Source organism: Melozone crissalis, unplaced genomic scaffold, assembly GCF_028551555.1.
Source record: "Melozone crissalis strain CALT ecotype California unplaced genomic scaffold, PUWL_Pcris_2 ptg000023l_1, whole genome shotgun sequence".
Taxonomy (NCBI): domain Eukaryota; kingdom Metazoa; phylum Chordata; class Aves; order Passeriformes; family Passerellidae; genus Melozone; species Melozone crissalis.
In genome coordinates, this window is record NW_026535801.1 from 6466148 (window position 1) to 6490197 (window position 24050).

Genomic DNA, 24050 nt, shown 5'->3' on the forward strand with positions numbered 1-24050 from the left:
GCAAGGATAAACCTGAACAGCCTCAAACTTAGATGGTCCACAGCTCTTACTGGCTGTAGTGTTAAGGAATAGATCAAGAATGGCTGAGACCCTGTGCAAGTTGGATAATCCTATGTTAGAACAGAACTGATTGGATTTTTAGTCAGGCCTGCTGGTTAAGAATGCACAGACTGTGAATGTGTGGCAGAAAACAGCACAAGCCTGATCTCTGCTTCCTCCTAAAATTACAGGTGTCTTCTCAAAATCTAAGGTTCCCTTCCATTTTCAGAAACCTTTTTAGGGCTGTCCTTGTCCTTCTTCTGAGATTCAGTCCTGTTTTGAACATTTTTTGCATAAGTACTCAAGGTGTCCATCTCAGTTTCACAAGAGAGATGGCATCCTGGTCATTTTTAAATTAGGGTAATAGCAATTTTTTCAGTCCATTCATGTGACCAGTGCCTTGGCATCACGTTCTCACTGGTGGCTCTTCAGTGAGAGTGCTAAAGAAATGAGAGTCTGATCTCAGGAGTTTGGGGAGTCAGTTAAACATGGCTCTTGTTTGAAATCATCAAGATTCAAACAAGAATCTACTATCTACTTACTATTTATTTTGACTTAAGTGATGTAAGGTCAAAAGAGCTTCTGGAAAAGTTCCTGTAAAAGTAGCAGACTGATAGATATCTCTGTGAGTAAAGTATGGAGTTTTATCTCCTTTTATATGTCCTAATCAGGATGATACTGAGTTGTATGAAGAGACCATTAAAATGGAACTGTCTTGTTATCTAGCCATTTATACATGTTAGCAGTAATGCCTACTGAAGGAAAAGACCTGGCCTATACTGAATGGAGTCCACTTAGCACTCAGTTTTTACAGAAAAGAAAATCTCTAGCAAGTAAAACAAACAAAAAAACAACAACAAAAAACCCCAACAGGCTGGAAGGGTCTGCAGTGTGCTGCAACCTTCTGTTTGCATCCCTACTCTCAAGTGTGAAATTGGGATATTTTTGTTTTTAGCACAAGATCATCTTGTGGTTGGTCCTACAGTCTCCTGGAAGAAAGGTAAAACTTGCACATTCCTGCTGCTTCCAAGTGACACCATAACACAGCCAGAGCTGGTTGTTCTGTCTTGAGAGGCTCACTTGGGTTATTGCATCCAACAGGATTCACTGCTCCTGAAAATGATAATGGAGATTTAGAGATCTAGAAGCGAGTTTTTTGTGGAGAGGGGGTAAAAAAGAACAGGAGAAGAACCTTTTGTTTAGATAAATTAATATGGAATTAGGTATAAAAACAGCTTGAGCCCTCTGTCATTTTATCTCAAATATGAGAACCAGGGCATATTTCTCTTTTGTTTCTTTTTTTGTTCTGATATTTGGCTTCTTCAGTTCTTTAATACAAACTCTGTAGCATGCAGGAGTCATTGTGAAGAAAGGGCCACTTGGCAACAAATTAGTCTGAACAAAATCTGCAGTTAAAGGCCATACTGGTCTCCATCACTTACATTATTTGCTTTCCTTCTTCTAGTCAGGAATTCTTCCTTCATGGATAAATAATCCTTGACTGTTCCCCTCAGTGTTGTAAGCACCTTTCTCAAAACCTGTGACACTCATATGTCAGAGGAAATTCTTCTAGATCTTGTATGGAAAATATGTTCAATAATTGAAAATGTACTGGTTTTCCATCACCAAAAAAAACCCCAGAGGTTTTTTTTTTTTGCTCCATGAAGGTGTGTGTATGTAGACCTAGCTGTTGCCTCTTGAAATAGTTATAATGAAGGAAGATACCTGGGCACTGAATTTGTGCTCTTGGCTCTTTATGCTATTTGGAAATCACATCCTTTGTGTCACAAACCTGTTAAGACACAGATCTGGCCAGTTTCTAGCTGGGAAAGAAAAGTTGCAGTTAATGAGAATGATGCTCATGCAGACACTTGGCTGTTTGCATGTCTCCAGTTTCTGCAGGAAACAGATCTGTGCCTGGTGGTTCTTGTGGGCACAGAGAGAGCAGGATACAGGTGGATGGGTCTCTCTTGTGGCCCTCTTGGGGGATTGTAATCAGGTGTGACAAGGAACTCTGAGGCTTTCAGCTCCTCACAGGAGCTGGCACTGTGAAATGGACTGATGTGTGTAGGCAAGACACAAGATTTTGCTTTCTGTGACATCAGCTCTTCACTGACATGAGTCACTTCCCTGACTTCATCTGTTTTTTTTCCAGGCAAGCAGCAGTTCAAAAAGACATTGTAGTCTTTTGTATTCATTCAATCTTTTGTTACTTTTGTATCCCATTTGCTTCATTTACTGATGCTGGCACTGGATGCTCAATTTGTGATGCACTTATTGTATAAAAACCTCATCTCTGTAGTGAAAGTCCTTGAAATCCAGCTTTTGATGGTGGATTGAAATAAAACATGCTCTTAATGAATGGACAGTTCTATTCTTAAGATGAGATGAGAGTTCTCCCTTTATGGTAAGTGGCACCCATTAATATCTGTATTTCCTTGGAGGGAAGGAACAGCAGTGTAAGTTAGAGGCACATTGACACAGGAAGTCTTGTTGAATTGTGGTGATTTAAAATAAATAAATAAAATGTGAAATAGCTTTTAGATTTATTTCTGAGTTATGAGTACTGAAATTAAGTTATCAGTATTCATTGCTGTTATCAATAATGAATATGTAAGTTGCCTTTCTGGAAAATCCATGACTAGGTTTGCCCTTCTAGCTCACGTTAATTTTCCTTGAAGGAATGAACAAGTGCAAATAATCAATCTGATACTTGCACAGGGAGGCAGATATTTGCTGCAGTGTTCAGCCAGTTGCAATTTTCTGTAGAGGTTTATCTTTTTTGATGTAAGCACATTGAAGGGCTTCTACCTAAAATGTGAATTCCTATTGCATTTTGTGAATTTGTATGAACTGACAGCAAATTACTGCGAGCTTCTTTCAAGATCTCTCCAGATTAGATATTCCTGTCCGTTGTCTTCTTCCTGCCATGGCATCCAAGTGCCTTTGTCAGTGATATTTCTCTTCATAGCCTTGGGCTTTCTGTCTTTTTAGGGCCAACCCTCCACAGTTCTTTGATTTGGTTCAGTTTATAGTTTTTATATACTGTGGGTTTCCTATTTTCCTGGTGCAAAGAAGTTGCCTGAATTAGAAACACGGTGGAAGGAGTGAGGTGCTATAAAAGTTACAACCTTGGCCACATTGTAAATCCTCGTGGAACCCTTTGCAAAATCAGCTTTGCAAACTTTTTCCTGGGTAATTCTTATTAATGGCTGCAATGTACATGCAGGCAAAATGTTCCATCCTTGAATGGGTGACCACAGCAATTCCTCTCCCCGGAGTGAGGTCAGGCAGTACATTTTATGGACGTTAGCAATGCATTACCATCAGTGCTTTCTCCATTGGAAAAAATAACTGCCCTTAAAACAAGGTAAAAACATGTTGACTCTAAAAGACAATCTCATTATGCAGCAGTGCTAACAGAAACGAATGCCACTGTTAAACCCCAGCATAAATCTCCAGTTTGTGCTGATCCTGGAGACCTTGAAATCCCATCTGATTTGTAATTTGAGGCCGTGGCTGCTCAGGAGCAGCTTTGTGCTTGCCTTGTAATTGCTCTTTATCAGGCAGTTGTGTCCATTCCATAAGTGCCGTGCTGGCTCCTCGCACTGCCTTTGAGCTCCCAGTGATCAGCAGTTTGACATTTGACATTAAGTGCTTGACCTTTGGAGGATAAGAGGAAGCACTAATAATTCCTGGTGTTTATAGCACTGATTTTAGTGTGATATTACTTCTCACCATCTCACTTGCATCTTGCAGGCACTGTTGTAAATTTTTTCGGGCTTTAAAAAGCAAATTGCTAAAGCACACCAAATGTGATGTCTTGCGTTGTAATACTTTTATCTTAGACACGTTTTAGTCCCTAAAACGACATGCAAGCCTCTCTCAAAGCTTGGGGTGTCTAATTCTGCCTCCCTTTTGTGGTTTTTGCAGGGGTGCAAGCCTGCCTGCAGAGCTCAGCTCGAGAACAAGAGGAGAAGTACGAGGTGCAAGGTGGCCCCCGGCGCGGGCGGCTCAACCGGGAGCAGCTGGTGGGTTAAATTTAGTGTTCCACACAGCCTGGGTTAATGACCTGGGGCTGGGCAGCTCTGCCCTTTGCCACACAGAGGTGCAGGGGATGTAAAACTTTAATGTGCTCTTGGACAGGAAATTTGATTATGTGCAAGGTGATCCAGAGAGCCGTGAACACCCATAAAGCTGTCATTTTTCTCCATTAGTGGAGATGTTGCTGTAACCTTGTCAGGGAAACACTGTGTTGCACTCTCTGTAGTATCACACCTGATGGGACAGGAGGTGATGTGCTTTGGTCTTCTCTGCTCAGCTTTAGCACATAGTTCTGAAAGAAAAATGGTTTTATTACTATTTATTCCCATTTAGGACCTTTTTTACATTTAACTGGGTTCACTGCTGGTTGTTTGCTGGATTACACTGTAGGATTTACTAACTGCATTGTAACAGTAGCTGTAAATACTCCTAACTCATAGTTCAAACCCTGTTGTGTTGGAAAGTATTTAAACAGCAGCAAGAATTTACCACATAAACAAGCTTTTCTTGGCTGCATTCTTACCCTGAGAACCTTGCACGTTAAGTTACTGTTCTACTTATAAATTGTAGGGGTTTAGCATGCTCTGCGTTTTCCTTTCCACTTTTTTGTTGTGAAGTCCTGTATTCATGCTTGTTTCTTTTTTCTTCCACACAGCTGCCTAAGTTATTTGATGGATGCTACTTCTATTTTATGGGATCTTTCAAACAGCACCAGAAGAGTGACCTGCTGGAGCTGGTGAAAGCAGCAGGTGGCCAGGTGCTGGTTAGGCAGCCCAAACCAGACAGTGACGTGACCCAGACCATCAACACAGTGTCCTACCACGCAGAGCCCACCTCTGACCAGAGGCTCTGCACTCACTATGTCATCTATGACGGGGCTTCCAAGTTCCAGCCGCAGAAAATCCGGCAGGGCAAGGTGTGGATGGCCCCCTCCAGCTGGCTCATAGACTGTGTGATGTCATTTCAGCTCCTGCCTGTGAAGGGAATATCAAACAGCAGCAAGGCTTTAAAATGGGCTCAGTCTGGGGCAGCTGGGACGCTCTGAAAGGCTGCTCTGAAGCTGGGATTTCTGGTTTGGATTCAGGGGAGCTTTGAGCATTTCAGTGAGTTACTAAGGTGACTGCTATGCTGGAGTAAATGAACATACAATGGAGGAAAGGATTGAAAATGTGCCTTGCCTTATTTAATATGCTTTATTTTTACATTGAACTTAATAAATGCTTAATAAATAATCACTGACATTTCCTAACTGGGATTTTGCAAAATGAAACCTTTTGCTTTCTTGATTTGTACCAGCCCTTTGTAGGCAATTGAGCTTGACTCCATTTATGTTGTGTTTACCATCCATTGATAAGGATCTGCTGTAATTATCAGAATTTCCCAGGCCAGAAATTGTATTCAAAAAAAAAAAAAAGGACTAAATGCATTTGAACCTGTGCAGACAAGTCAGGTGACATTTATTATAACTTCTTACAATTGAATTTTGCTGTAAATTCTTGGCATGGGATAAGTCTTGTGGAAATCAGAGTTAAATAAATGACATGAATTCATCTGGAAGCAGACACTTTTGAGAACACTGTATTTAAATATCTTGGTCTAAAATTTAATTCTTTATAAAAAGATTCATGCTTTACTCACTTCTGCCCTCATTCATGCTTGTAAACATGTAACTAGAATTCAGTTCTATTTTCTGAAGGCTTTTAAGCATTGAGGTACTTATTTAATTATTATAGTAAATATTTTTTGTAGATTTGGATGGCTGCCCTCATAAGAAAGAAAAAGAACAAAACAGTGATCACAAAAGTATTGCTTCACTTTGCACCATTGTCCCTAAACAGCTGGCTACACTGGATGAATGTTTGATTATTTCCTATTTGTTACAATATTTCTCATAATGGCTCTTAAGTTATTGTCAGAATCTTGTGCCCTCATTCTGTGCTCTTATGTAATGTTTTGTATCTTAGCTTGTGAAATTGTAATTGAGGAATGGTGTCCTGGAATGATACACAATAAGAATGATGGTTGTGGGCTAGTACACGAGCTTTGTGTGTTTGTTTTTGTATTGTTTGTAATAATGAAACTTTTTTGTGTGCATTAAGTTTGGAGCATCTGTTGCATGAGCTTGACTGCAGAATAAGTGCATATCCCATACATATCTCAACAGGTAGATGAAAACACTTTTCTGTGAGCTCAGTACAGCTGTGAAGATGGTGTGTCACACCAAGAGCTGTTTTTGCAGAGGAGGAGAGCTGGTCTCTGTTTCCATTGCTGCTGGAGGTCCTGTGCCCTGTAGAACCATTAGAACTGTTCACAGCAGGTAGAGCAGGTACAGTTTTCAATAGCATCTGCTAGATTTGAGTAGCTGGAGTATCTTAATCTTATCACTTGTGTTAGACTGAGTCATTGCTGTTCACTAAAAGCAGGGCTCATTAATAAGTGGAGCAGCCCATGGGATTAATGTGGTTTGGGGTTTTGTGCAGATGAACACTGACAGAGAATGAGGTACCCAGTCAATACTGTGTGGGCTTGGGCATTTGTCTTAACAGTTATAGCACATTTTACCTTGGCATTTCATAGCACATCAATACACCTAATGCAGTGTTCTTTGCAAAAGTAGCAGTGAATCTCTGCAAAATTCTTAGGAATGGACCTTTTCTGCCCTGTATCAGGAAGAAATTCGACCCATCAGTAATATTGCTCTGTGTTCTAAAGTGGAGGCAGCACTTTTACAGATTTTAAGAGCTGTTGTTCTATGGCAGATGCAAAGAAACTCAGAAAATTGCCATGGATGTTTTGGGGTTTTTTAAGCCATGCCCTGAACCTCAGCCTTGTTGTGTTAGCAAGCAGTGTTTCTCTCCAGTCCCATTAAGACTCACCCCATATCACACTGAGGAGAGCCCCTTACCCAGGATTAACTCTGGCCCATCTGCTTCAGGTCTCTGCAGGAATTCAGAGTGATCAGCCCATGTACAGGTAGCCCTGAAGAGCCTCACAGTAGACTTTGATGCCAGAGCTACAGCAGGTGCCAAACACTACTGAATGAAGCACTGCAGGTACACAAAATTTAAGGTCAGTGACACAGTAATTACACAGTAATTTGCTCTTTCTCATTGTTGGAAACAAAGGGATAGCACTTGATAAAAAAGCCCTGTAATTAGCATAGATCAATCCCTTCATCCATTGGGTGGAGTTTGGCTCCTGAAAGCAAGGCTTTAAACTCCTGAAGTGAGGTAAGGAGTGTGTAGGGATCATTTCCCACTGTCTCTTCTAGTCTAAACCCAGGCTCTAGTCTAAAACCAGGCTGCACTAAAGGAAAGGACTAGGAGGCAGGCTGAAAATGGAAAAAGGGATTTCAGGAAGTGTGAGACACTTGTCCTGGTGGCCATAGGAGCTTAGCTTAGAAGCAGTGAGTAAATGAGTTTATCAAAGAAAATCTATATTAGAGGTTAATGAAGAACTTAAGCTGTAGCATGAATTTATATTAGTTAATGTTGTCCTGCTAACCTGCATATATTTAATGTGCACTCATGATTGGGGCATTTCATAGAAACAGAGAATGGGTTGGAAAGGGCCTTAAAGATCACCCAGTGATCATCACCTCACCTGAAGAGATAAAAGTTCAAGGCTTACATTCAGGATTGTAGATATTTTTATTGATATTGATCAAAACCACTGCATCACAGAATGGTTTGGGCTGGAAGGGACCCCAGAGCTGATCTCATCCCACCCCCTGCTATGGGGCAGGGACACCTTCCACCATCCCAGGCTGCTCCAGGCTGGCCTTGGACACTTCCAGGGATCCAGGGGCAGCCACAGCCTCCTGGGCACCCTGTACCAGGGCCTCACCACCCTCACAGGCAAGTTCTTCCTCAGTTAGTGATTTTCAAGCATCTTTTCTTGAAAATTATCTGCTTCTCTTAATTAATTAGTTGATCTGGGACACCTGATAACACCTTCAATAGCAGTGTCTGGGGTTCAGTGACAACATCAGTTTAAACCCTTAATAGTTAACAGAAGATAACATTTTTAGTAAATGCTGTGAAATCTTTTTGAGAGGTGTTTCAATATTTCTGTAAATGGTTCAGGGAAACAACAGGCAACCAAGCAGAACCAAACAGCAGTAGCTGCTTTTGCTCTCAAATCAGAAATGGCTTTACCTGGGAGGTGCTGTGGCTGTTTCTCACAGCCCTCCTGTAATGATAACAAGCATGGGAGTGTCCAAAGATCTATCTGGTAAAAAAGATGTCAGCAAGTGCTTCACCCAGCTGGCACCTACACAGCCTTTAGGGGGATAAAGCTCTGTGCCAAGCTGTGAGCTGAGGCTGAACCTGACCCAGCATGGCTATCCCTGATCAGCCTGGGCAAGGCTCACTGGAGGGAATTAATTCAAGGAAGGGAGTAATTCTAGGCAGGGGATTGAAGCTGGTTCTATTTCCTCCATAGTTCCAGTGTCTTAAGACCAGGCTAACTCTGGAGCAGTTATTTTGTGTGGCAGTGTTCCAGGAGAACTGCATCTTGGCTGATGCAATCTCTGCATTCTGCTCAGGGCATGGAAGCTGTGGCCTGGTGTAAAACTGCATGTTGGTGTGGGTTATTTGGGAAGTGTATAAAAACAGGGATGCTCTGGTGCCCCTGTCTGTGCTTGCTGTGCTGCCTGCAGCTCCTGAAGGCTGCCTTGGCTGCCAGGGTGGCACAGGGCAGGCAAGCAGCAGCTCCTCAGTGCCAGCCCTGCAGTGCTGACAGAGCTGCTGGGCAGGAGCACTTCTGGCCTGGCCTGTCCTTTGGCTGAGCTGCCAGCAAAGTCTGGGTAGCGGCATCTTGGCATCTTGTTGAGGACAAGTCTGTGAAACACAGCAGAACAAAGCTTTCCCTTTTTCCTCTTTAGCCTATTCTGTCCTTCAGTGCTGGAAGATCACCTGCAAATGGGGCAGATGTGATGTCACATTCATTGGTATTTATCAGTTTGGCCCCATGTTCTATTTCTTCCTTTGCTTTGATAGAAAGGTTTGAATCTTTGATGTCTAAGGGGACTGATTTGTGTTTAAAGAGCCAACAGAGCAGGCTTAAATACCAGCTTAAAAACAACAGCAAGGGGTCTTTGGACAGCTGGATAGTACTGGCTTGGGAATGGGCTGCAGTGTCTCAGTGGAACAAATGAAGATTCAGTTGTTTTTAATAGCCGTGCAGCATGTTCTATCTTTTCAGACTTGTTTGATTTAAATTAATGGTAGTTTAACTAGTGTTAAATTGCCCTTAAAAGCAGAAGAACATTTTGTGTGTAATCAGATGGAAGAAGGGGAGGAAGCCTCCCCACCTTTATTTATTTTTTTCCGACGGAGAAGATGCACTTTGTGTGCTTCAATTTAATTCCCGGCAGGAGGGCTGGGCTGATGAAGGAGCAGAGAGCCGTCAGCTCCCGCTGTGTGTGTGAGACCCCGCTGTCATTCCCTGCTCCGAGATGCCGAGGGCCACGGGGAGGCGGCGTCCCAGGGCTCGTGGTGCGGCAGGGGTCGGGATTTCTGCCTCCAGCCGGGCGGGGACAGCTCTGCTGCACGCCTGGGAGGAGCTACGGGGCAGCTCCGCCCTCGGCTGCCTTCCAAAGCCTGCCCTGCGTGTCCAGGAGTGTTCCAGAGGCAGGGATGCTCCTTCCCGAGAGGCGTGGGCTGCCCTCGGGGCTGTGCCTGCCCAGGGACACTCACTGCAGCAGGGGTGGCTCTGCCAGCAGGGCAGGGCTCCCTCCTCAAGCCCTGCAGCAGAGCAGGTACACAGTGACAGCAGGGCTAAATAGGGATTAAAAAACAGAATGTGAAGCAGCAGCTAAGCTGGCTGTCTTGCTCAGCTCGCTGGACTGATAAAAATGTACTTATTTCTACAGCTAGTGTGGGGCTGGGTTAATTTCCTGATAGCTTGGGGAACTGCTAATTCTCAGCCAAGCCAGACTCTTTGGTGGGGGAGCAGGTGGGAGGTTGCTTCTTCTGGGGGCTCAGTTGCCATAGGAAGGCCTCTGAGCTGAGGTTTTTACATTGCCATCCACAGCTGTGTGCTTCCCAATCCCCTGAGGGGGTCCCAGTCTCTCTGCAGGGTTTGTGCTGGGTGCTGCTGGCAGCCTGGCCAGGGAAATGGTTTCTTCCTGCTCTGCTGGAAGTGTCAGCTTTGAGCAGCTGGTGCCAGGAGAAACCCAGAGCAGCTATAGTTTGGGTCTAGCTGGAATTCGTGGTCTAGCAAAATTTAATTCTGCAGCACAAAGGATCCCAAGGAACATTTAAAAAAATTGTGAGCCTTTTAATTGAATTAAATATTAATATGGATAATGCAATCAATGCTTTATTGATTGCATTAGCCACAATAATGTTTAATTCAATAAGTCTGCAGTGCTGGATCTTTCTCTTCCTTTGTGCAGCAAGGGAATGCCATCTGCTCTGCCTGGCTGTGTCCCCCAGGCTTGTTCAGGAGAGCAGGAGGTGATGGGATTGGGAGAGGGCAAAGGAGCCAGGCTGTGCTCTGGGCTGAACTCCTTCATGTGCCCCCAGGTTGGCTGTGGAAAGCCAGGGTCACTGGCATGGCTGGATTCAAACCAGCTGCTCTTAGCAGCATGCATCTTTCCCAAAGCCCTCTTACAAACACTATTGTTATTAATGCCATACTGCCCCTGACCCTGTGTGCTCCTGGAGCCCCTGCCCAGTGCAGTGCCTCCTTCCTGCCCTCAGCAGCTGAGCTCCAGCAGCTGTGTCCGTCAGGATGGGAAGATTTTCCACCCTCAGCTCACTAACGTGCTTCTGAAGAGGTGCCAGGTTCTGGTTTTAAACCCAGCCAAGCTTGAACAATTTTATCTGTGGTTGTAGGCAGAAGGTTTTTATTAAATTAAAGTCACAGTTTTGTTTCACTGCAAAATCAGAGGAGGATGTTCTCCCCAGCTCAGTCACTCACACTACAAGGTTTCTGGCCTCTGCTTCTTTGCTTGCTGTGTACCTGTTGCACAAGGTGTGGTAAAAACATCTGGGAAGAGCCTGGAATAAACATCTGGGGTTTTTCCAGTGATGTCTTTTAGAGTGTTTGATGAAAGCACCCTTGACTCAGTAAGGAGAGATGGAGGAACTGCCCATACAGAATTGGCAGCTGCTGCAGTGCCTGGGGCTCAGAGTAGCCTGTCCCTACCCAGGCTTGGGTCCTGGAAGCTGCAGATGTGGTGTCCCTGCCATCAGCAGCACACCAGGCTTGCCCAGGGAGCTGGCTGGGTGTCTGTGCCTACCCTGCACCCTGGGCCAGCCTGGGACACTCAGGCTTTCACCAATCTCTGGGGTCCCTGAGGAGATTCTCACCAACAGGCAGAGGTCAGGATTTGCTTTGGTCTTGTTGCATTCCATTTACATTTGTCAAATCCAAGGAAAAGCCCCTAACCTTGCTTTGATTTCCTCCCTACAGGGCCCATGTGTTTCACCACAAAGCCTTATTGGTGTGCAGGGAATCTGGGTGCACAAAGGATGGGCACAGTGAGCTCAGCTGCAGTCCATCCATCAGGACCAAGTTTGGACACAGTCTCATGTTTTCTCTTGGTTTTGAGAGCATGCAGTCAGGTACTTTGGGCAGGATTTGGACTGAAGGACAGGCTGTGAATGCAAAATGCTCCAAAATTCACACACCAATGAGTGAGTGATCAGGTGCAGCAGCTCCTGCTGTGGTTGTTGCACACTGTGATCCACAAGTTGGAAGGAGCCACAGTTCTGAAGGCTAGGCAAGGCTCTGGATCAGTCTCTGGATGGCACCACAGGGAGCTGTTAAATTGTGGGTGGCACTTGCACTGCAGGCATGAGCAGTAATGTTTGACCATGGCAGGTAAACACACCTGAGTGCAGCAGGGAGAGAGGCTCCAACCTGGCCTGGGGATGTGCTCCATAGTCCCACACTTAATTAGTGCACATTAATGTAAGTATTGCAGCTTTCTTTGTGTATTATATATTCACTTCTGGTCTCATTCTTTCCCCTTTCTCTTCACATCACTGAAAGAAAAGCACTTTAGTCTTACAATTTCAAAGCAGAACACACAGCAAGTGAAAAACCCCTCAAATAAAGGCATTAGAGGCTGTTCTGTCTCTTCATTGCCACGGTCACTTTCACCTCTTCTGTTCCTTCTTCACTCTGTGTCCAGGCTGCTCCTGGTATTTCTTTCATCTTCAAAGAGATGATATTAAGGATAATTTTGTACCTGCTGGAGGAGGGAAATCATTGTTTTGGTGCTGCCCAGCCCAGCACAAGAACTTGGGAAGGAGCTCATGCTGCGCTGCCCATCAGCATTTGTGTGGCAATGGAAGGAGTTTTATACAGGGGCTTCAAAACTCTGCTCTTGGCATGAGCAACAAAATTCCCCTGCTAAAGGGGCACTGCAAAGCTCACTTTGTGAATCCTCACCTCCCAGAGCCTGTTCTGCAGGGTTTCTCTGCCCAAAGCAGATGGGAGAGCTCTCTTTGATCACCTTGCACCTGTAACCACCTTTGCATGGGTCCCACTCCAGAATTTTGGCCTCATTCCCTGCATCAGAGCAGTTCCACACTCTGCTTCCCAGGTGTTTCCCTCTAATGCAGTCTGCATTAGCAGCTAGTATCAGGAAATCTGGTACTAAAAGGTTAATGTACATCCATTAGTCCTCTTCCCCCCTTCTTCTTTATGTGCAAGTAGAGGACAACCAGTTTCATTAAATACATTAAGTCTGGAAGCACTTGAAATTTTGTATGTGCAGAGCTCTGGGGCTGTTAATATTGTCCTGTCTAAGCACTGCAGGTAAAGTGGGATTTGTGGATGTTGAATGAAACCTTTCAGGTGTTTTCCAGCCTCCACAACCTTCCTCTTCCTCTTAAGGAAGAGTTGGGGGTTTTGGAGACCTGCTCAGGATTACTTGCTTGGCATCTCCTCCTTCTGTGTGGTCTCTCAGCTATGGGCAGGGTAAAGGAGGAGGGATTTTAGGGAAGTTGGGATGGCTGTGTGGGCAGCTGAGCTGGCTTTGACAGCCAGACTATTCCTCCAGCTGCAGCAAGTGGTTTTCTCCTTCCTCTCCCTGAAGCCAGCATGACAATTTCTGTCCCACTAATTAGACTGAAGCTGAACCCTGTGAGTATCTCACTGCATTCTCTGACCTGCATTTTAGACAAGGAACCCTGTGAGTATCTCACTGCATTCTCTGACCTGCATTTTAGACAAGGAACTCTGTGAGTATCTCACTGCATTCTCTGACCTGCATTTTAGACAAGGTCAAGCTGTTTCAGTGAAAAAAATCTATTACTCTAACAATCCCAAGTGGCAACTGGGAGGGCTGGAGGGGGCTGGCTGTTTGTTTTGCCTCCTGATGTGTTTATGATTTGAGGAGTGTGCCACATGCTCTAACTGAACCCTTGTGTTTCAGCACAGCAGACCTTGGAAAGGCAGGAATTTGGGTGGTGAAGCTGTGATGCCTCCTGTCTCTGTGTGTGTTGGCATTGCACAGCAAGGTTTGGGCAGCAGGAGAAGCTGCTGGAAGCCCCCAAAGGGAAGAGTGGCAGGGACAGCCTGTGATGCTCTGATGCAGCCCCCACTCTTTGTCTCCCTTTGCCACTGGGGGAGAGGAGGTAGACCAAAAAAAAATCTGTATTTTTAGGTGAAATGGGGACAGGCAAAAAGGGTGCATGAGCAGCAAGTTCAAATGCAGCAGAATCGTGGCCAAAAGAAAAGAAAAAAGTTCCCACGGGCTTTAATTTTACTTAATGAGAAACCATTCACAGTGTTCCATTTCTGATCCATATCTTTCCATTCCTATTCTAATGGTAATTACTGTAGCAGTTTATTAACAAAGAAATCATTTGATAGCTTTCACATGATCCCATACTTCAAGTATCTAACAACCTATTGATTCGATAGCTTGGCAGCCTTCCTGATTGAGGGGCTGGAGTTTGATTTTTTTAATCACTTTGATCGTCTCACATGCAAAGGATAATTATTTTTCTGGTTGAAACATGGGCTGGATTGCAGAATGATGGAATTTAAGCATGTCCTTGTGTGGGATCCCTGTTGCACCCACAGTCAGAGTGAGCAGGGTCTGTGCTCTTACAGAGGGCTGAGTTACTGCACTCAGGTGTGCAACACACCTACACAGAGGGTATTGCAATATTTGTCACTACTGAGTGTAATAATGCTGCCCAGAGAGCTGTGGATTCCCCTTCCCTGGAAGTGTCCAAGGCCAGGTTGCATGAGGCTTGGAGCAGCCTGGGTCAGGGGCAGGTGTCCCTACTCATGGCATGGGGTAGAACAAGACAGTCTGTAAGGTCTCTTTCAACCCAAACAATTCTGTGGTGATTCTTTGATGTCTTCATGAAAGGTTTTGTGTTTGCACCTGTGTGCCCTGCTCTGCTGAGCCCCAGGTGTGCATGGAGCAGGTTTTGCAGTGGCATTTTGGCAGCCCTCCCTCGTGCTGCAGACTCATGGCACTGCTGGGTGATTCTCCTGCCCTGCTCTCACTTGCTCAAGGTGTTTGGGGAAGTTTCCCTGGACAGCAGCTCCCACTGGGACAGAGGACCAGGAGCTCCTGGAGGGCTGTGAAATTTGTCAGGGGGGACTCTGCCAGAGCACACAAGCCCAGAATTGTGGAGACAAGCAGCAGCCAGTCTGCAGTGTCCAGGGATGGCTGGTTTGTGTTTCCACTGGGAGCAGTGTGTGGCATAGGCTACTTGTGCACGATGCTTTCATACTTTTTGAGCACTTCTAGGAGATTGTTCCCAATTTTATTGAAGGCCAGTGTGGGAATTGTGTCTCTGCTGTTCTATTGGGAAACTTGCCTAGAATTGAGCAATTAGACTTGGACCAAACAGCTTTTATCACATCGTGAGCCCTTCTGATAGGAATGAGGGGAACAAAATGGATGGAAGCAATTTGCTGGAAGTTTTCTCATGCAGGTTTGGAAAGAACAGAAACATCTGGACCTCCATGAGGAGAACCTGCCACCTGTGTCCTCTCAGAGCATTCTGTGCACATGCCCCAGATGGGTCCCTGAACTGGTTGGTTAACAATTCTTACACTTCTGGAACAGCCTGGATTGATCATGCAATGCCCAGGTGACCCTACACCCTGTTGGGAATAAGGTGCTGGGAGAACTTGAATTACAGGTTGGTCATTTTCTCATCTCATATATCACAGACTGAAAGCTTTATGACTTCAGAGCTTACTGTATTAATTTTATGCATGAGTGCTTTATTTTTTGCCATATGAGATATATCACTGGCTTACTAGAGCAAAATATCATTAGACCTGGAGAAGGATTTGGTCACTTAAACTTTGTCACCAAGGATCATTGCACACAGATTATGGAGGGCTGTACTGTGCCATTTCTCATGTGTTTATTAAGTGATTATAAATATCGAGCTGCGTGCCTTCAGGGGACACTTGAGATCTGGGGCTGCAGCAACATTTCATTGAAAAGGTGGCACACACACACACAGAGAGTGATTTGTGCTTCAGCAGGGTTTGCCTGGTGGGAAGGCAGAGGTCTGTTCCACCTGACCTGACCTCCACTGGTTTGCCTCCTGATGTGTTGGACTCGATGCTCTCAGAGGTCCTTTCCAACCAGAATAGTTCTGTGGTTCTGTTATTATTGTGCATTTTCTGACATCCTGCTGGCTGTCATTGAGGTCAGGATCCTGTGACACCCAGGCTCCAGCCCCTGCCTGAGCCCTCAAGTGAATCAAAGCACCCTTCAGCTGCTTTGGTTTCCTCCATCTCGGTTCAGGATGTCAGTCTTGGAAACACCACAAAGTGCTGAGCCTACAGTGTTTATTGTTTCAATAATAACAAATGGAATTTTTATTTGAACCCATAAAATGCAGCTGTTCACCCTGAACACTCCAGCTCCTCCTGCACAAGCCATTTCCTGGCATCAGGTGATAGGACAAGGGGTGATGGCTTCAGACTGGCAGAGGGCAGGTTTAGATTAGAGTCAGGAAGAAATTCTTCTCTGGTGAGGCCCTGGCACCTCCAGGGTGCCCAGAGAAGCTGTGGCTGCCCCTGGAACCCTGGAAGTGTTCCTGACCAGGTTGGACAGGCTTGGAGCAGCCTGGGCTAGTGGGAGGTGTCCCTGCCCATGGCAGAGGGTGGAATGAGATGGGCTTTAAGGTCCAAGCCAGGCCATTCCATTTCCCAGAGTCTGAAGCAGTGCAGGACCATGGCTGGCCACACCAGAGCTCTTCCACTCCTCAGTCACCAAGACCAAAGAGCAGCCCCCATCTCCAGATTTTCCTTTCCATTTGCTGCCAAGAGTGCCCAACCTGATCCCTTCAGTCAGGTTTTCCAAAGCACTGTGTTCCTCTTCAGTCACTGCAGTAGGTTTTATTTTGCACAGAAAATTAGCTTCTAAAGCATCTGCAGGAGAGCTGGTAAAGGCTGGGCCTATTCTGGAAAGGGATGCTTCTTTAGGTCCCTTCTTTTCAAGTAAAATTTTATATTAAAATCTTTCCTGCTGGATAAAGCACAAGCTGGAATTGTAGCTGTTCTCCATTTCTGGATTTCCACTTATAACTGAACAACTCAGGCCCACCTTTGATTCAGTGATCCACAGAAGAAAACACAAACCTGCTGTCTGCCTCTTAAAAGTTAATTAATGCTTCTGTGATTCACTAATGAAAAAGACCAAGATGAGAAATAGGTGAGCAGTAAAGAGCTGCATAAATTCACCAACAAAGCTGACAGAAGCCTGCAATTGTGTTCTGAGCCTGAGAACACGAAGAAATGGGGTTAAAATGATTTGTGACCAGGAGAAGGAAGAATTTCCTTCTGTTACATGACTGCATGTAACTTTTATTAGTTTGATGATGTACACAGGGACTATTTCTCTCGGAAATGGCTTTTTGGTTAACATTTCATTTTCCTCCCCAAAGTTAGCTCTCTTGCACTGATAGGAAACACAGCTCCCTGCAATTTCCTAGCCCCCAACTTTATTAATGGCACTTGTTGTCATTGCAAATGATCTATTTCAGGCCAGGCCACAAAGCTCTTGTTTTGCAGGTGAGTGAGCCCTCTGCCCTTTATTGCACAGCATCTCCACAGCAGGGCAAGGCTGAAAAATGGCTTAATAAGAAATAGCAACAATAAAGCTCATTATAGGTTGCATTGATAGTTTTATATCAGCTGCTGCTCTTTAGGAATTGGAGTCTGTGCACTAATCTGATGTCACTAAATTGTCCTGAGTTTTGGTGTGACCTCTCCCAGTATTGCATTTCCAGCCTTTGGTATTGCCCAGTGCATCCAAATAACACCTGCAAAAGTACCAAGGTCACTCTGCCTGCAAAAGGCACAGGTTTCCAGGGCTTGAGAGGTGATGCAGATGACCTGGCAGTGGATTAGGATACATTTATCACCAAATAGACATGAGAAAATCAGATGGAGTGGCCTCTTGCCATGGGAATAGTTTCCTGTGGGGAATGGAGATTTTAAGATTATGTCTTGGGAGTGAGGAGAGATTCCTGCTCCTGTTGGTGCTGGATCTGGCATCTTATAAGCCCAGATTTTACCCCTGCATCTTCTCCAGGAGCAGGTTCTGGTCCAAATTTCAGTTTGTTTGAAGGGAATGTGGCTCAGTTGTTTTCATTGTTCTTTCTTTTCCCATTTTCTAACCTGCTTGGTTTCTCTTTTCTCTTCATAGGTAACAGAAAGACTTTGGCTTCAAGGCTTCCCTCCAGCACTGGTGCCCCCTGCACATGGAGGTAGGAGAATCTTTGCTATGTGTTGTGTTCTACAGGTGTTTCTATTCTCAAAAGAGTGGGTTTAGTCTCAAATTTAAGGTCAAATGCCATGGTTGGGTAACACTACTTGGAGAGTGTGCCTGATGAAATGACAGAACAAGTCTGTGGTGGATGTGGGTGGATTTCTCAAAGCCCCTCTGTGCCCTGCTCAAGGTTAGAGGTGCAACAGGCCAACCCTGGGTGGTGACACTTCCCTTGCTGGGGTAGCTCCTCCAGAGGATGCTTTAGTCGTCAGGAATTCAGGTGTGTGTCCACCTAAACTTCTGTTTCTACACTGACCTAACCTGCAGCATCTTGTCTGCTATCTGGGAATTTCTTATTTCTGCCCTTAACGTGATTTCCCAGAAACAAATTCCCGTATTTCTGCCAGAAGGCATCACACTCGTGGGTAGCATGCAAACACTGGGGGAGTTTTGGTGTAGGAAAGGATGGCTTTGGTTTGGGGTTCACTTTCTCAAATCCAGAAGTGCAGGGGGACAGAATATAAGAAAATAAAGATAGTGTAGAGAGTAATCTTACCCCTAAGGAGTTGCAGCTGGGCCAATTATCAAAGATTAGGAGCAGGCCTGACTTTAACAGGGCACAGGTGTAACCAGTGAGCAGAAGAGTGCTATAAAAGGGTGGGGTGGCTGGGTGAGAAGGGTACTGGAGTCAGTTGGCTGCTTTGGGAAGAAGAGGGAGTCAGAGCTTGGAGAAGCAGCTCAGGAGAAGGCACTAAGAAGGTATGGAACTTTAGTGATAAGGAGACAACAGTATGGAACACTGCAATAGGATGACAACACAGAAGGATGCAGAGAGGTGGGACTGCAAAGGATGATTTGGTGCCCATGTTCCAGCTGCATGGAGACCAGCCTTGGATCTTCTCAGAAGCACCCAAGAGAAGCAGGCAGGGAACCCCCATGGTCTCATGGCACTTGTGCCATGGTTTTAGGGGTTGTGTTTCCCTTCCCCCTGCTCCCTTGCCTGAAGCACCTGCACCTCCTTCCATTTAATGGTTTTCACACTGCTGACAAAAGCAGTGGGATTTAGGATGCCTTTTAGGAGGGCTTAAATATCCCAGGAGCTTCCCAGCAAGATAACAACCACACTTTATTATCCAGGCACGTCTCCCTTTGCTTTCCCTTCAGCTGGGGGGCAGGGAGGGGCAGTGCTGTTTGTTTGGAAATGCAATTAGCCCAAGTGCTCGGGCCCATGGCCAGCCAGGAGGATAACCTTGAATCCAGGGAAGTTAGGGGAAATTTAAAGCCATCTGCAGCTGCAATGGGTCCCCACACACCCCTTTGGCTCTCAGCTTCTATTCCTGACAATAAAGTGCCAGAAGATTCGCACTACAATGGGAAATTGCTTCTTTGGGTATCACAGTATCTTGACTTAGCAGTGCTTTAACCTTGGCCTCATGCTTCCTGTGGGGCCTGTTTGCTGGGCTGCACAAGTGCCCACAGCAGCCAGCAATGTATAGGATTTTCCATCTGAGGAAAATTAAACCCCAGAACCTTTACCATCCTCTCGTTGCCAGACACGCTCTACCTGCATTAACTTGAGCTTAATGGACTGCAAAACGAGCCTTTCAGCCTGTATGGGAGTGGGTTATTTGCAGCAGAGCAAGCTCCTCACATTTTTATCTCTTCCCTTTCCCAAAGCTTTTGTCCTTTGGAAAAAAAAAAAAAAAGAGAGAAAAGGCAGACACAGGCAAGTTGTAGGAAGAGAGAATTGGGCTCTAGGAAGTCTAGAGAGGTGTTTGGGCAAGGCAGAGGGTGCAGCCACAAGCCAGGTAAGTAATGGAAAGAGCAGTGGCCATTGCTCCCTGTCTCTGAAACCAAACTGATGTTTATTAGCCAAGATGCTGGTGGCAGTGTTTGGGATGGTACAAACACTCCAGGCCACACTTTTCAGCACAGCAGCTGAACTCCTCACCCTGGGCTTTATTGCAGCCTTCCCCAAAGTCCTCGAGGTGGGACCCGAGGCTGCAAAAGACAGAGCCTGCTGCTGGTGGGCTGCTCCTGTCTGCAGGGTGCACTCATCAGCTCCCCTGTTGCACAAGGGGTGATGGTTTTACACTTTATACTGGCTGTAAGGTAGATGGTCTTTGCAGTGAGGGTGGTCAGGCCCTGGCACAGGCTGCCCCATCCCTGGACACATTCAAGGCCAGGTTGGATGGAGCTGTGAGCAACTTGGGCTAATGGGAGATGTCCCTGCTCATTGCAGGGGGTTGGATTAGATGGACTGTAAAGGTCCCTTCCAACCCAATCTATTCTGTGAGTCTGTGATCATCACACCTTGTTTGGAAAGGCAATTTAAAGCCCTGGTGAACCCCCTTTTTTCACCTGCTTCCTTGGAGTTTTGCCTTGCAGATTCACAGGATTTTTTTCCCAAACTCCATAGGCTGGGATTTGTCTGTTTCTCCAGACACAGAGCCAAGGCACCAACTGGGATCCCTGCACAGACAATCCATATGGGTAACAGGATAATCCCTGTGCAAACTGGGAGGGACAATGGGCTGCTGGTTTCTCTTCGAGCTCTCATGGGTTATCACTGTCAAGACAAGCAGCATGGAACATTGTGTGTGTTTAATGACCAAAAGTACCTTCAGTGTGTCCTCCAGTGCCAGATGCCTTACAGTCTAAATGAGGATCTTTAATAGAGGCATTAATTATTACTGAGACCCTGCTTTGTCCCACTGAAACAAGTCTGATAGCTCACACTTGCTCTGCCTCTCTCCTCCTTTCCCCAGATCCCCATCTCCTGTATCTGATGCCAGTATCAGGAAGGCTCCTGTCACCTGGCTGCTTGGGCCACCAGCATGGGTGCTCTGCAGAAAAGGTCAGGCACAGCTCCAGGGCTGCTCCATGAGCTGAGGATTGGGAAGCATGCCCTGAAACTGTCAGAGGGCATCATTCGGTGCTGCCATACCCACACCATTGCCTTCTTTTGTGGGAAGCCCAGTGCCAAGAAAATATCAGCTCCCAGCTCACAGAGATGCAGGTAACTAATTGAAATAATTAATTCAATGCAGATATCTCTTCTCTGTGAGGGTGGTGAGGCCCTGGCACAGGGTGTCCATGGAAGCTGTGGCTGCCCCTGGGTCCCAAGGGGAAGTGCCCAAGGCCAGGTTGGTCAGGTCTTGGAGCAGCCTGGGATGGTGGAAGGTGTCCCTGCCCATGGCAGGGGGTGGAATGGAATGGTTTCTGAGGTCCCTTCCAACCCACACCATTTCCTGATTCTATGAAGTAGTGGCTCCAGGGGAGCCAGCACAGTCAGAGGACATGAACTCCTGAGAAAGGAGAGGCTTTGTCTGTCTGGAGCAGCTATGGATAAGACCCAGCTGTCTGTCTGTCCAAAAGATGAGGCCATCTCTGCAGATGGGTGCAGCCATCACCTGCCCTCAGGGACAGGACCAGTCAGTGCTGGCAGGTGTGGGGGATAGAATGTAAGAGAACAGTGCAGAAGGGAATCCACCCCTGAGGAGTCGCAGCTGTACTGATCACCAGAGATCAGAACAGGCCACAGCAGTGTCCAATAATGATGAGTGCTAATGAAGAGTGGGTGAGCTGGGTGAGAAGAGAGATGGAGTTTGTTGGCTGTGCTGTGGAGAAGAAATCAGTGCTGTGAGGAGCTGTCCTTGAGAAATCACCAAGAAGGTAAGGGAGCTTTGCAATAAGATGACAACAGGCAGGGGCACCATCTTGTTCTGCGCCATCCCAAAGGAGCCTGACTTAGCTTTTGTGTTGGGTTCTGTCTTTCCTTCCAGTTTCCTAGTGTGTAATTATCCCTTTGTCTGTGTGGGGCTGAGCGAGCTGGCATCTTCTGAGAGCAGAGCTTTTTTAGGTACTGGACTTAGTCATGGTAAAAAGATAATTTCTCTTAAAAAAAATAAAAAAGGTAATCTATCTGCAAGTACAAATGGTATGTTATGGTATATAATTTACCATATGGTCTATATATACCATTTAATATTCCATGTGGTATATTAGATGGCCCTTGAAAGGTTCCAACCCAACTCATTCTATGATCCTAAATATATAAATACAGGCAATTCCTTTCCATGCCTTCCATCCCCTGTGTTTTAAAAGCTAAGCTTCCACACCACAAGGAAACTGGATTCTTGATAAATTTTTCATTTTCTCTATTGACTTGCTGTTGCAAACCCATGTCCTTTTGCTGTGTAAAGGGCATTCATTTGCCCTGTATCCACATGGGCCCTCTTTCCCCTTTAAAAAGCACCAAAGAGAAACACTTTATTGCTCTTGCTGTGCTGGAATGTGGGATTTGCTCTTTGCTTTTACCTCCAGCAGAGCTGTGGCTGCACAGGGGTTGCTGCAGTGGGTCTGTTCTCCAGGGATGGTCACCAGGGCACTCAGCTCACTGTGTGCCACTGGAGCCATGGTGTGCTGCTGCCTCAGGAGCCCTGCTGGGATGGAGAGTACCCAAAGGTGGGGATTTTCCCAGGCTCAGCCTGGTTTGGAGTGTGCTTTGCAGCTTCCTGGGGGAGAAGGACATTGCCCTGCTGTGCTCCAGAGCTGAGTCATTCCCCCTGGGGTGTGCGGGAAATAATTCTGTAATTATAAAACAATCTTGACTAATGGCATATTAATGAGGACAGGGAAAGGTGATGCTCCTGGGATGGGCTTCCCCACTGCTAGGAGAAGGAGGAGGGAACTGTACACAGCTGCTGCATTTGGGGGGCAAAAATGGCATCACATCAGCAGGGTTTGGGTGTGAGAACCCTAAGGAAGGACTTTCCCTAACTCTGGGTCTGTTTCTTCTGCAAAATTCACTGCAAAATTCTTCTGCAAAATTCACTGTTGTTAAAATTCACTGTTGCTCCTGCTGAAGGTGTTGCCTCTGAGCTGTCCACTCTCTGACCTCTTTTGCTCCAGTTTGAGTCCTTTTGGCTCCCTGTTCCAGCCACATCTGCTAGGCTGTACCATTGCTATCTCCCCTCATTTTTCCAACCCATCACCTCTACCTTCCCCTACTTTCTGCCCTACCAAGCCCTCTGCTCTTCTTTGTTCCTCAGCATCTTCCCTCACCTTTATCCACCTTCTCTTCTCCATCTCCCACAAATACCTGATGCATTTTCAGGAGTGTCAGCCTTGGGGCACGGGGAGGATGGTGCCCACAGAAGGGGTTGTGCTCTCCCATCTGATAACACATGTACCAGGCACCTTTCCCTTCAGCTGGCAGCCTCTGGAAGCCCAAGATGAACCTTTCAACAAGATTAAAGAGATGGTATTAATTGCTATCGATCACGGGTCAACAAATTAAATTGCATCTGCAACTGCATCTCTGAAAGGTCTAAATGAGAAGAGTAGTTAATGGCTCTGGCTGGCCCAGAGCTGTGATTAATTAAAGAAAGAAATGAACTACAACATTGGGGAGAAAAAAAAAAAGGAAGGAGATTGGGATGAGGATGACATTCTGTGGTGTATCTGGAGAGTGCCTGATGGGAATTCAGTTCTGGCTCCACCCTGGCAATGGTTTTTGGGGCTACTGGCACCCCAGTGCTGTGGGGATACTGCACACCTGTGACTGGCAACTCTTCCACATAAACAGTGGAAGCTTTCCTAGAAAATGATCAGTGCCCTTCACTTCTCCCTGTGGGATCCCTCAGTGGGACTGTCTGACACTGCTGGATTCAGGGGAATCGGTTTCCCTTCTACAGCCTGAGCCATAGAGCCTTTGCAGACACTTCCATGATGGATCTGCAGGGCTTTCCCTCCTGTGACCCAGAGCAGGCTCCTACCCCCTGTGTGGGGTCCTTGGGGCAAGGGGTCCCCCTCCATCTGCTGCCTCTTCCCATGTTTTTCCACAGAGTGAAGGGCAAAATCCTGAGCATTCCCCTGTTCCTTAGCAATCCCCCTGCTCTTCCCATGCCAGCCCAGCACTGCAGCATCCCCCTGGCAGCTGGGACCAAAGTACTCCTGGGTGGGAACAAGGGTGCTACTGTGACTCCTTGGGAAATAATGAAGTAGCACAGCATGGAATGGAGATGGTGCTTAATTAATAATGAAGAAAATAATAATAATATGTGGCACGTATAGTGCTGTACTTGTTCCAAGCACTGTACAAACATTAACTACAGTAATTAAGCTGTAATTAATTAGAGTAACTACTAATCAGTGTAAATAATGATGCATCTGGAGGTACCAAAAGGAGTTTGTGAACTGAAAGCAAATTTCCATGTTCAGGAAATGGTATCAAATATAAAATGGT

General features: G+C 45.9%; 1 protein-coding gene across 1 annotated transcript in view; it reads left to right on the forward strand.

Moving 5' to 3' along the window:
• BARD1 (BRCA1 associated RING domain 1) overlaps nt 1-5181 on the forward strand; it is a 42250-nt gene extending 37069 nt beyond the window's left edge. Inside the window, exons 10-11 of the mRNA XM_054278292.1 lie at nt 3973-4070; nt 4739-5181. Of these exons, the coding sequence (XP_054134267.1) occupies nt 3973-4070; nt 4739-5128 (488 nt within the window). The 3' untranslated portion in view covers nt 5129-5181. The remainder of the gene's footprint in view (nt 1-3972; nt 4071-4738) is intronic.
• The last annotated feature ends 18869 nt before the right edge of the window (nt 5182-24050 follow it).